This window comes from Phragmites australis, chromosome 21 (genome assembly GCF_958298935.1).
Source record: "Phragmites australis chromosome 21, lpPhrAust1.1, whole genome shotgun sequence".
In the NCBI taxonomy this organism is placed as follows: Eukaryota; Viridiplantae; Streptophyta; class Magnoliopsida; order Poales; family Poaceae; genus Phragmites; species Phragmites australis.
This window is the reverse complement of record NC_084941.1, coordinates 7378944-7392642: the sequence shown is the minus strand read 5'-3', so window position 1 is coordinate 7392642 and position 13699 is coordinate 7378944. Positions and strand designations below refer to the sequence as shown.

Here is a 13699-nt window from a genome sequence, read left to right as displayed (position 1 = left end):
TCAACCATGTAAGACTGAAACAGCCATTGAACGGCAGAATGCTTCGTTCAGCTGCCACCATGGAATGGCCTCTCTCCACGTGATTTCCTTTTACTGTTCGCCACGTCGTTTGTTGAACGATCCATTTCACCCCGTCAACTGTAAAAGTTACAGATTTCACATCGAAACCGTTTGATATGCATCTCGGGGCTATCAGCCCCACTCTCAGTAAACCACACTGGGGTTTTTAGCTGATGTGGCATCTATTACGTGCTAAAATTTTGCTGACCTGGCATCCAAGTGGACAAGTACCACTGAGTAACAAAAATCTCAGTTAGAAGAAAGTAACTGAAAAACAGGCAAGGCCCACCGTCACCAACCTCTACAAAATTCAGAGTCGATTGGTCAAGCTCACCGAACTCGGCATCACGCAGCCCAGAGAAGGGCGCGACTAGTTCAAAATTCTTTGCTAGCTACCAGTGAATCACCCTTCCTCTTTTGTACTTGTCTTCCTTTTCTCCTTTCCCTTCTTATGAATGGTTTCAATTCAACTAAAAAAATTCAAATCCGGAAAAGCTTCATTTTATTCAACTATGAAAAGTTTTGAGTTGAAAAAAAAAACAAAATGTTTCAACTGAAGAAGTTAGCCTTAGGTAAAATAAAAGAAATTAGCCTTCCTCCTCTCGGGCTCGATAGCCCGACACCTCTCCAGTGCAGTAGCTCAACAAGAATTGATCCCATGACAGGAATCAAATTTTGGTCTGGTATACCCGATTTACCTAATATTTCGGTTTTACCGGTGGAGACCGGTAAAAAACTATACCGGTCAAAAAAAAATTGGCCAAATTTAAAAAAACCACCCAATCGAACCCTATCCCTATCTATTTCCCAGACCCCCACCTTCCGTTGCCCAAAAATTTCTCCTAATTTCCCTTGCCTAGTGCAGCGGCGCTCAATTGTTGGCCTGCTACAACCCTCCTCTTCCTCTCTGGCCTGGTCGCTTGGCGCCCTGGCTCGGCTCCTACTACAACCCTCCTCTTCCTCGCTATTATGGTCGCACGACACCCAGGCTTAGGGCTGGAAACGAGTCGAGCTGAGCCGGGCTCGTCTCGTCTCGTAGAAGCTCAGTAAACTATAGGCTCGGCTTGGTTGCTGGCTCGAGTCAGCTCACAAGCCTGCTAAAACTGGGTGCTAGAAGCATGCAAGTCGGGCTGATTTTGCATGCATACATGCGGTTTTGCATGGCCGGTGGCGGTTGTCACATGCATGTGGCTGCCAATAAACAAAGGAAAAACATGCATACATGCAAGGATCATGTGGTGAGTACTCTCATTGGCATTAAAAAAAGGCAAGGCTCAAGCCTCAAGGTGATTGCTGGTTCATGTACTCATGCATAGATCATGCGGACGGCGGACCCTGTGGGCTGTGGCTAAGCTGATCAGGCATTAGTGCAGGTCGTCCATGGCTCTATTTGGCTCGTGAGCTGGCTCGGCTCGATTGCTGAACGAGACAGCAGTGTGGCTCGAGCTCAGCTCGTTTGGGTAACGAGCTGAGCCGAGTCGAGCCTTCACGAGCCCGAGCTAGCTCATGAGTCGTGAGCTTTTTGTCCAACCTTACCCAGGCTTGGGCTCCCAGATTCCCAGTTCGACATCGTCCGCCAGCCCCTAGGTGAGTGGTGACTGCTCCGTGCTCCCATCCTTTGTTGTTGAATGGAGTGCTCTATTACTAGGGATGAAAACGAACGGGAACGGTCGGAAAAACCCTCTAACCGTTTTTATTTTCACATTTTCTCTCGAAAACGGAATCGAAAACGGGAAAGCCGGAAACGGGTACGAACTCGGGAATGTCGGGATATCAAAAACGAACCAATCCAAACATAAATATGCGGGTATCAGTCAGGAACCGATAATTTAAAATGAGAACACCGATCCGTAGAACAATGATTTCAAGCATCGGCGCGACACATAATTAATTCACACCAACAAAAATAATTTATATCATACACAGATGAACCACGTAATGACATACGTATCAACTGAAAAACAACTATTATGTCGTAACTCGAGTACTCGGCATAACATACAATCACACAAAGGCTAGGATTGTAGATGGTGCAAGAGCTTGAACAACATCGGTAGGTCAGCAGCTGACCGAGACTGGACCACTGGGATCTGGTTGAACTTTGGGATAGAGGTTATGTTTGGACTGGCCGGTTGGGCTTGGCATGTGGGCTACATTGTGATTTGTCAAGTTTGATCTCAATTAGAAAAACGGGAAATTCTAGATTAAAAACGGGAAATCCGAAAACGGTCGGAAAAACCCCATAACCGTTTTCATTTTCACATTTTCTCTCGAAAACGGAATTGAAAACGGACGAAAAAATATAGAAAACGGATCGGAACGGAACGGGATTTATCCCGTCCGTTTTCATCCCTATCTATTACTCTAATTCCCTAGTGAGATTACTCTAATTCCCAGGAAAGTGGCATTGCATAACTTTGGATGGGATTGATGGCGCCAAAATGTTCATCTGAATAATCTGATGTCCACGCACTAGTTTTGGCGCATGACTTTGGATGGGATTGAGGGTGCCAAAATGTGCATCTAAATAATGTGATGTCCACGCACTAGTTTTGGCGCATGACTTTGGATGGGATTGAGGTGCCAAAATGGGCATCTGAATAATCTGACTTTGGTGAAAGGTTCGTAGATGGGTGGTCGGTTAGTTTCTATTTTGGTGTAGTTGCAAAGTGTACTTCGTTTCTGTAGTGATCAGTAACATCTTAAAGAGGTGAATTAAAACATTTAAAACTATTCGGTTTAAAAAAACAACACAAGATAAATCTATATAAATTTCTATCTAAATGTGCTCTAGGTTTATCTAGTGTGTCTACTCTACCGATCAAAGCATTTACAACCTATCTAAGAATGTAAATTATAAGTAAGTAAATGTTGAAACGTAAATAAGATAGAGAGAGCAAACTCGGTATAATGATTTTTTTTGTATCGATGGCATAAATACCACCCTTAATCTACGTTGGAGCTACACAAAGGATATGCTCCCGGTCGGCACCCGGTCGCAGCCTTGAGCCACCAAGTCACAAAGATAATGCCTCCACCCGGATGAGCCACCAAGCCACAAAGATAAGGTCTCACCGCTAGCCTCTCTTTTGGTTCCTCACCATCGTGATCACATCGGAGCTTGAGCCACAAAGGTAAGGGTCTTCGCGTCCCCGCATAATCGTCTTGCCACTGCTCACACCAAGTCGGAGGGTCAACAAGCTTGCCGGCGAGTCACCAAGATTCCAAGGTGTCAACGTACCAAGAGGTACACTATTGGATCACTTCTTGATCCACACTCTAGGCAGCAATCGCCTAGTAACTCACTCTCTAGGTCTATAAGCACTAATTACTCACTAATCTTGTGCTTAATTTCCTTGAATAATCATTTTAAGCACTTTGGTGACTTGGATGTCTTCTCAGGTGTATGTGAACTTCTTTGGACTCCAACACGCTCAAATGACTGAGTGGAAGGATATTTATAGCCTTAAACTCGCGCACTAGCCGTTAACCCAACAGCTCTAAAAAATTGTTAACACTGGATGATCTGGTGAGAACAGTAGTACTAACACCAGATAATTCGGTGAGTACATTCTCACAAACTAGCCGTTGGAACCACACTTAATCCTCTGTAAACACCGGATTATCGTGTGATGACTCACTGAACATCGGACAAATGCACCGGATTATCCTATGTGTATATGTTCATTTTGGTGCTCTATGAAAATAATAGTCCGGTGTGTTTATTTTGTGAACACCAGATCATCCGGTGAGTGTAGCAGAAGAAACTAGCCGTTGGAACCCACTCAGACTCATCTGTGAACACCGGATTATCGTGTGATAACTTACTGGACACTGGCCAAATGCAACGGATTATCCTATATGCGTATGTTTATTTTGGAGCTCTTTGTAAATAATAGTCCGGTGCGTTCATTTTGTGAACACCGAATCATCTGGTGAGGCAAAAGATTCCGCTTCAAACTTTTTTGAACATCGGATTGTTTTTTATTGTTCTCACCGGATTATCCTATGTAGCACCAGACTAATTTTTATGTGAGCAACAGACTATTCGCTCAGGCAAATTTCAACAAACAGCGTTATGTATTTTGAGCATAAATTTTCACTCCGAACTTCGATTTTGATGATTTTAGACTCTATGGAAAGCTTGTGAAGAGCTCTACAAGATTTTATAGAATTCCATCCTATTTGATCACATCAAAATTCATGGAATAAGTCTAATTTATTCCTCTCTTTGTTCCAGCTTCGATGACTTCTCTTTTGTTGTATTCATGAGATCTACTAAAGTATATACTTAACAAACATATTAGTCCCAATGACTATATTATCATTAATCACCAAAATCACAATCATGATCTAATATGACTATTTTGCTACAGTTTCTCTAATGGCAAAAATAACATCAGTAATTATTGATAAGCTTATTTACTTTTGTTACTTCAGTGCTCCATCAAATTCTATTCAACAGATGTCATAATTTATATCTTTAGCACTGTTAGATCATTAGAGGAATCGTTTCTTACGAAGATACCAAAATTTAGCACTTTGATGGTGATATGTTCTTCAAACATGTAACATTTGGGACTATATATTTTTTTTCCAATCATGCCAAAGGACTGTATTTAGGAAGACATTGTTACATTCAATGTAATCAATCTATCTAATGTGCTATGAATTTATAACATCGTCTTATTTCTTTGTTGTTATATAAAATTTGTGGTGATTAATTGATTAGGGATAATTTCTCCATATCATTTTTTTAATTTGTTTGAATTTGATTCTGATATATCCGATATATCATGTTTACCCGTGATCCCTGGTAAATTTTATTATTAGTGATCCCTGGTAAATTTACCGATGATCCCAGGTAAACTTTGTTTACCAGTAAAAAAAAATCTTGGTAAATTTTATTCTCATCAGATCACACAAAAGCTAAATCTTGGTAGGCAAAGCTACTGATCTCAAGTTGAAGAAAAGGGAACGCCGATCTAACATCACAACAAAAGCCAAAAAGGCCTCCCAGTCATCCTTGGACCATGATGACTCGGAGATTCGTACGGCCTTCCGAAACTGCCAGCAACGGCCGTCGTTTCTGTGATCTGTCGATCATCCGATCACGCTGATGACTCGATCACAGGCGAGCAAGCAGCTTCCTCTCACTAGATTCATATTTGAAGAAGCAAGATGTAGAAAGGTGCTGCACGTTCTCTGCTAAGTGCTACGCATGACTCGATCTCGGCTAAAGCAGCTTTCCTCTCTCACTAGATTTATCCAAGAACAAGTTTTTCTGCTGGTCTCGCTCTGTAATCTCTGTGGCTGCATGCTTGTGCATGCAGATAACTACCTGCGGTAGCCTCAAGTCGATCATGCATCACATCTCGCCCAACTCAACTCAACTCAACCACAGAACGATTTGGCAGGCAGCCAAAACGCATTCCACATGTGACAGGCATCTCGCACGGCCGGCGCCGCATGCACCGACCACCTACACATGGAACAGTCTGCTCGGATATCGCTCTCCTTTGCTTGGCCAACGCCTTCCTTTAGCCGAGATGCCATTGCCATCTCTTATCTCAGCCGAGATGCCATTGCCATCTCTTATCTCATCTCATGCTAGCTACTAAAGCAACCCTAGCTATCCACACCACGCTACGGTTGGTGATGGACTGATAGCTACCTCTCTTTTCACTGAAGGATGACTAGGACGCGATGAAAGGTAGCTGAAATGGGCTACTAGCTTTTGCCCGGACCATTATTCCGGCGATCATCGTAGTGGATGCCCTCGTCACTCCCTACGTGAGCAAGCGAGCGAGCGAGTGCCGGTGGGCCCTGCCGATCCGATCGAGCCTATAAAACCAGCAGCTGAGAGGGTTCGCTGGGACAAGCTAGCATTTTTCAGGAAGCCAACCAAGAACTGCGGTATTTTAATCAGTTGCATGCGAGCCGTGATCAGGACATACGGTCAAGTGTGAGCGAGCGATCGGTCGATCGAGGATGGCGTCTCTGCTGAGTATATACAGACCAACCAGCAGCTGGAGCAGGAGGAAGGCCCCCGCCAGCAGGAGCGGCGGCGCGGCGCGGCGGCTGGCGCCGGCGCCGGTGAGGAAGCTGCTAGGGAGGCTGATGAGGTCCGGGTGGCGGAAATGTAGCGCGGCGCGGCCGCGGCGGGCCGCGGTGCCTAAGTTCGGGTATGACCTGCAGAGCTACTCCCGGAACTTCGACGACGGCCATCATCGCTTTTAGCTTGGGACCCTTTCCTCCTCCTCTTCTTCTTGTACTTATTCGCTAGCGTCACTGCTACCAGCTGGTTCGATGATTAGCGAGCTCGCCTTGTCATTGTATTTCCAAAAAGAAAGTTTTATTAATTTTTATCGTTACATCGAGAGCATATAATTGTATAAGATTTCACTCTTGACCTCTTGTCATTGTATATGTAGGATAGGATGTCACTCTTTCTTAGTGTGATCAAGTATGTAGTAGGATTGGAGCTGCCATCGAACTGCGCTTCGTTTAGCTGTCGGAACGGGAATGGCTTTTGTACCTCTAGCTCCTGAGAGCAGCACAGTACTTGTTGGGATTTGTATGACAGGGGATGCATAAGTTATTAATTGTTACTCCCTCCGTTTCTTTATAAGGCTTCCACGCGTTCCAGCATTCAAACTTCGTGATCATTGACCAATGATTTGTCTAACAATACATAGATTTCAGCATAAAAATAATATGCTATTGAAGCAAATCTCGAGAGGAGACGGGGGATCAGGGACGGGTTTCAGTTCTTCATTTCTGGGGCTTTGCTTCTGTTGCAGATTTCTGAAAGATCAATTTGGGCTGGCAAACGCGGCCCCCCAACAAACCGTATGTTGAGGACATATTGGTGACCCATAAAGCCCATTTGGTTCTCAGATCGCCCCAAACTGTGTCAGGCCGGCATTTGCCCAAGCCTGTCTCGTCACTCCATTTCCAGGAGCCCAGGGCCCATCTTCCTCACCCCTACCTATCTCCTGACCTTTGCTGAAATTTGTTTTTTTCTCATGGTATAAGTAATGGTTTGCTTCGAATTTTTTTAAGAGATAGATTATAGCATCCTTTACACTACAATTTTTTTTTAAAAATATGATAATTTCGATAATATTTAAATTTTGAGAGCATAGGAACACCGTATATTTATTTTTTAAACGTGCCGTCCGTTGTAAAACCACATGTAGCATACTAGCATGTCTCATGTGGTACAGAATTGCAAAATTTTTAAAAAGACACATATATTTGCAATTTTTAGATTTAAAAAATATTAAAATAAAAAAGTTCCCCATCGTCGTCTCGTCTCGCCTTCCACGGCTCCGCCCGTCTCCGTCACGCTCACGCGTTCCCTTTTGCGCCCCGCCTCTCCTTTCCTTCTATCTCACCGCCGCGGACGCGCGAGGCAACACCCTACTGTACCCAACAGATAACCCCGCAGCGGCAGCGCCCACCACCGCAGCGCAGTTCCGCCGCCAGCCGAGGCGGACGACCGAACTCAAGGCTCCTCGGGCCCTAACCCTAGCTACCTCCCGCGACACCGGAGGCAGCACAGGAGGCGGAGGCGGGATGCTGTTCCAGGTGGGAGGGCAGGGCGCGCGGCCCACCTTCTTCGAGATGTCGGCCGCGCAGCAGCTGCCCGCCAGCCTCCGCGCCGCGCTCACCTACTCGCTCGGGGTACACCGCTCTCCTCGTCCCACCGCCGCCCTCCCGTAGCTCGCGTCCTCTCCGATTTGATCGAATCGCGAAGGTTGCGTGTCCGGATTAGGGAATTTCGTGACTTGTTATTGACCGTGGAGATTTTATGTCTGTTAGTATAGTGTGGTGTGATGCGCATTGCCATGATGTAGGTTGGGGATGATTAAGAGCGCTGGTTTTACTTGTTGTTTTGACTGGTTTCGTGTCTGTCACCTTCAGCTTCAATAGAATTCCACCAGTGGTAGTTTATTAGTAGTTGGAGGTGCGAAGCTGAGCCTCCAGATGCTGAAAATCTTGTCAACTCACTCTATTTAGCTTGCTTTCAGGCCCATAGTGGATTCGTTGGTATGAGTGGTATGGGATTGAGACATTGAACTAGCTGCTACCATGATGGTCTTTGCACTTATGTGCGCTGTGGAGATAGTGTAGCTAGCCTCTCGTGTGTTGCAATTCATTGATCCTATCCTTTACGTGTAGGACTCAACATGTCTGGCTAGAAAACCCACTTACAATGTGGGATCTACTTGTATGGAAGCAAGTGAATACCCAAGAACATTATGTGCAGCAGGACCTAGGATATGCACATCTGCCAACGAATTTTAGTACATAGCAAGCTGATGCATATTTTCCTAGTTCTTGTCATTGTGATGAATTGATTGCCTCCTCTATGTATACATCTTAGCTCTTGTATCAATATACTTTGGTTTCCTTGTTGCATATGCTATTATGATCTTTCTTGTTGCCTGCTGGAATCAACTGATGGGTATGTCTAGATTTAAGAAAGTTGTTCATTGCTTTTATTTAAAATTATGTTTAAACCTGTTTGCTTTACATAATTGTTCAGATAACCTTACTTAGCAAAACATGATAAGAGTGCCCTCCAAAAAAAATTTGGCCAATTTTTTGTGCCGAGGGGGGGGGGGGTCTCAGAAAATGACAAGCATTCTATAGCTTTGGTCTTTTGTCTAAAGAAACATAGTTCTGTAACCGTAGGTAGTCCTTTTTCTCATTGATGTTCTCTCTCCTCCAAATTTATCACCGTCCATGCATTTCATATAGGTTTATTTCAATTTTCACCCCTTATATGTATTATGGTTAACTTGTACTACTATTTGCAGGTTTTTGCCCTAAGAAGGCCATTACTACACAGAGTTTTAGATTATGAAGACGAATTCTTTGCTTTGTTAATGGGCATCCTTGAGTCTCACAGTCTACGGACAACAGGTTTGTTACTGTGGTAGCATAAGACTCTTTTTGCATAAAGAAATAACTTGTTTTGGACACTTGTAAGTCATAACCTGAGCGAATGGAATGGGAGTACAAGAAAAGAGTGGAACAATGCATTATAATGTTGATTGCTTATTTTTTCCGTAGCAAACCCCTTTGGATGCAGGTTACTTAGAAAAGAAAATTCAAGCACCAGTATAGTGATATTTCAACAGGGCCACCCATCATTTTTATGTTTATACTTGCATCACTATCTCCGTATCCATCTCATACCCTACATATCATCTTTTTAGGTTATTCAGGCCAATATGCCCCAAAAATTGCTACTGTTGATTGCCATTTCTTTTCTTGCTCCCCAAAATGTTTTGTTTGGGGCTTCATTCTGGAATCACCAATCATACAAGAATATTTTTTGTTAGCGGGATGGTACCATTTAATCCTACAAGTTTGTTTGGTTAGTGAAAATGACCCCATTCTTGGACCAACTCATTGCTCAAACTAAACATTGGACCTAACAGCCTACAAGTGCTCTGTTAACTTACATCCTACTTTAATCTACTTGTGTGCGTGAAATGTTACCCATGAAATTAGTCCAATCGACAAACTTAACTAAGCAAATGATTAGCTTACCATTGTGATACCCAATTATAATTTTATTTTATTTTAACTGTATCGAATATTCCCTTTCAGATGGTTCCTTTTCAGAGTCATTATATGGTCTCAGGAGGAGACCTGTTAAGGTTTCAGTGAAGAGAAAAAATCCTGGTACAGAATCTAGTGACAAAGTCTATGATTCTGCGCTAATGAAGCGCCAGAAGATCCTCTCCGTCGTTTTTTTGGTAGGATACTCTCTGGCATAGTTAAGTTTCATGTATTTGATGCATTTTTATGTTTGCTTTATTTCTTTTTCTCGGGCAATCACAATTTAACTTTTGCTTATCTGGATACTGCTATAATAGTATTGCCAAAATTGGTACCCCCAAAAGCACATGCATTAGATTTGTTAGGTCATGAGTTACTCGTTCAGTTAGAGCTGACTTTTTCTACGGAATGAATATCAGAAAGGCCTTTTGCTTTAGTTGCTGATCCTGATGTTGTTACTGTATTATTGACTTCAGATTACAGTTCTGATTTTGACTTTTCAATTTTGTTGCTAGTGAGTTAGCATTCTGTAATAATTTGTGATGTAATTGCTTCTTGTGGTACCCATCTGCTATATGGATATATAATGTTCTTGTTTCTTATTATATGCGACACTATTGATAATTCGTGTGCGTCCTGCTTGCAGGCATATTCTACCCATATCCTTAACATGTTTTTTTTAGCCTGCAAAAATGTATTGGGGTCGCACTTTAGTAATTTACATTACCTTTCACAATGTTAGAGTACTTCTTGTAGCTTTTATCTTATTGTCTGGAACTGTTTGTTTCTGATTTCAGTAATCCGTGTATAGCTCCATGGTTGTGCCATCCTTAAAATGCAACGATATAAAATTTTAGTTGTGTAAGATAAGTAGATAACTATATGTGTATATTGATGTAAGCAAATATGCACTAGATTTCACCTTTATGTCATGATGAAATATACTTGGTTACTTCCCCTTTGTGCTGAACTGTTGCCAATAATTTTTGTAGGTTGTTTTGCCATATTTTAAGTCAAAGCTGCAGTCTATATATAACAAAGAAAGGGAAGCCAGGTTGCAGGCAACTCTTTGGGGTCAGGATGATGTTAGATTTGATGAAGCTGGCTTTCCATTAGATCAGGAGCAGACTTCTCAAGCACGGTCTGAGCCTACAACTGGAGAAGTGTCAAATTTGACACGTTTTAAGAAGAATTTTGCAGCACTTATAGGTGTTTGCTATCCATGGATTCATGCAACCAATGAAGGTTTACCTGCTAATGGCTTTTCATCTTGCATAAATCATAAGCTGTCTCTGCTGTATCTTGTGACTATTGGCTTTAAGGAGCTGATTTATTCCATACTACTGTTATCGGACACCAATAAAGAATTGCAGTACTTTCTAATTTTCCCCATTTCTTTTCTAACCTCCCTTTTTCTTGGCTTGGTACTTCTAGTTTTGCAATGCTAGTGCTTCTTTCTCTTTTTTTTTTTTTTTTTTTTTTTTGCCTATTTGCCCAGCATAAATCAAGTTCATTTGCATTCTATGTAAGCAAACGTTCACTGCCTGCCTGTTTGTTTCATCAAATGGATAACATAAATTTCACTTATTAGGTCAATATTATTTTGCAGGTCTCTCTTTTGCATACCAGTTGCTATATCTGTTGGATAGCACTGCATTTTACGGTCCAGCACTTCATGTGCTTGGACTTCATGTTTGTCGTGCTACTGGACAAGAGCTGGTATGGTGATTCCCATTTTAACTCGTGTTGGTGTATTTATTGTTGTTTATGTATAGGAACATTTAAGATATTACTATTTCTTTCTTTCGATGTGTTTTCTTTCTTACTTCGAGACACCCTTTTTTAATGAATGGAAACAGTCATCAGCGATTCAGTGAGCAAATACATTTACACTTTCCATTTTTGTGGTACAATAATGCGCCTGACATGTTTTCCCATGCTTCATCTGGATAAATAGATGGATTCATCTTCCAGGATATCAAGGATTAGAAATCGTGAACTTGAGAGACTTCGTGGTCCTCCATGGTTAAAGGTAGGAGAGGACTGTTAGTACTCAGTATTTGGATTGCTTGCAGGTGTGAATTATCAGGTTATAACACATGACAAGAGCTTTTTTGCATGACCTCTGCAGGCTGTGCAACGGGTGTTCCTTAGTTGTATGTACACGACTCTAGATTATGCACAAACTGGTTTAATAGCCGCAGTCTTCTTTTTCAAGGTCAGCTCTCCAATTTTCTCATAGAGAATCCAGGAACTTTAAAAGCTTCCTCTCTTTAAATATCTTCTACATGCGGACTGCTGAGGTCGAATGTTTGACAGTTCTTATATGAATACTTTAATTGGAACTTCAATAATAAATAATTTTAGAAGGCATCCTCTAAACTACCTAAAATTGACTAGACTCTAATAAATCCTAATGCTCACTTGATAATATCTGTAATTTCTTCGTTGTTCACTTTTAGTCTTTTGATGAACTTTTAGCTGCGTCCCTGCGGTAGACTTCTCTATGTGATGTAAAACATCAAACAAGATTGAACTGCACTTAATTTTCTCGTTCTGCTAATGTTATCTAGATGATGGAGTGGTGGTATCAATCTGCTGAAGAAAGAATGTCAGCTCCGACTGTATATCCACCGCCCCCTCCTCCACCGACTCCAAAGGTATACATACTTGATGTATGTTTTCCAGCAAAGAGCGACCACCTCTCTGACTACATGGTCAACCTGTGGTTTTGCGACTTGCAATTATTCTAAACTGTGCTGTTGGCTCTGTAGTTCACTTATGGTTTTAACTGCTAGATGATGAAACTTTTTAGTTGTTCATGATTGTAGCCTCATTTGAGCCTATGTCATTTTCATTAGGTTGCTAAAGACGGACTTCCCTTGCCACCTGACATGACGCTCTGCCCCCTATGCTGCCAGAAGCGTACTAACCCCTCTGTTCTTTCTGTTTCTGGTTTTGTGTTTTGCTACAGTTGCATATTTAAGTCCGTCTCTCAGGTAGGGTGTTCTACTGATCTACTGTAACTCAACCCAATTATATGTCCATTATTCAGCTAATATGTCATTGTTTTGCACTACAGCATAAAAGGTGTCCTGTAACGCTGATGCCTGCAACTGTTGAACAGATCAGGCGTCTCTTCCATGATTTGTAGTTCAAATAGACGGGAACACTTCCTGATATCTGAAGATCAGGAGGAAGTCAGTTACACGAAACATACATTGCAGCCATTATTTTGTTAAACCATGAGACACTCAGCTTCAGTCCCTCCTTTTGATACTTGCAAGCACGGTCACCACAAATGGTGCCCAATTCTTCTCTTTTTTAGGAAATTTTATGTTCACATACCCCCTCTTGTTAAATTTTGTTGTTCATTGGAATTGAACGGCAAAAAACGAGCTGATGTCAGCAGTTTTAGGTTAGGGTGTATGATGTGTTGTTAGGTGAGGTACAGAGGAGATTCGTTTAGATGAGGTGACTTATAACCAGTTACTCAATGAGATATCCTTGTCCTCCACCTGCATGACAGTTTGAGGTCATGTAAAGGTCATACTTGCTGTATAGTTCTTTGTAAATTATGGATGCTGGAACCTACATGGGATGATCTATTGAATATTTTGTCATCCAACTTTTATCGTTGCAAACCACTTTACGAAAGATTCTGTCTCATTTTTTAGCCTAGTAATGCGATAAACAATGTTACCTAGACATAAATATAGGTGTTGGAATCTGACTTAAACATATGAAATATAACTCACAAACCGATTCGAATTTGCAGTGTCGGATGCAGTAAAAAAAATTAGACATAGGTGTCAGTAACACTGGCAATAAATCTAGGACAACCAAGCCGAAAGTGCAATCGCTTTTTAGAAATTACAAATTCCCCCCAGTAACGAGAGAAATACTACAAAACTCCTTCGACTTCAGGCCTGCGGTAGAGTCCACAAGAAAAACAACATGGATTTGGGCCCAAGCCCATGATTAATCCAACACGAACTGGGCTGGAGCCCAGTCAAAATCCACACGCCTCATACACTCGAGTCCAAAACTTCCTTCCTTT

At 42.1% G+C, this 13699-nt stretch overlaps 1 protein-coding gene across 1 annotated transcript; it reads left to right on the top strand.

The window, feature by feature from the left end:
* The first annotated feature begins 7393 nt into the window (after positions 1-7393).
* LOC133903975 (peroxisome biogenesis protein 12-like) lies at positions 7394-13271 on the top strand. Its single transcript, XM_062345475.1, has 10 exons — positions 7394-7749; positions 8889-8994; positions 9688-9836; positions 10632-10884; positions 11249-11358; positions 11597-11671; positions 11771-11857; positions 12213-12299; positions 12501-12638; positions 12722-13271. Exons 1-10 carry the CDS (start codon positions 7642-7644, stop codon positions 12791-12793), a joined length of 1185 nt encoding a protein of 394 aa, XP_062201459.1. The 5' UTR covers positions 7394-7641; the 3' UTR covers positions 12794-13271.
* Positions 13272-13699: the final 428 nt, after the last annotated feature.

Excerpts from the sequence above, each read along its gene's own strand:
- LOC133903975 (XM_062345475.1), top strand. The coding sequence starts at position 7,642 with ATGCTGTTCCAGGTGGGAGGGCAGGGCGCGCGGCCCACCTTCTTCGAG. Across the intron at positions 12,300-12,500 it reads CTCCTCCACCGACTCCAAAG|GTTGCTAAAGACGGACTTCC; the intron begins GTATACATACTT and ends CATTTTCATTAG. Across the intron at positions 12,639-12,721 it reads TATTTAAGTCCGTCTCTCAG|CATAAAAGGTGTCCTGTAAC; the intron begins GTAGGGTGTTCT and ends TTTGCACTACAG.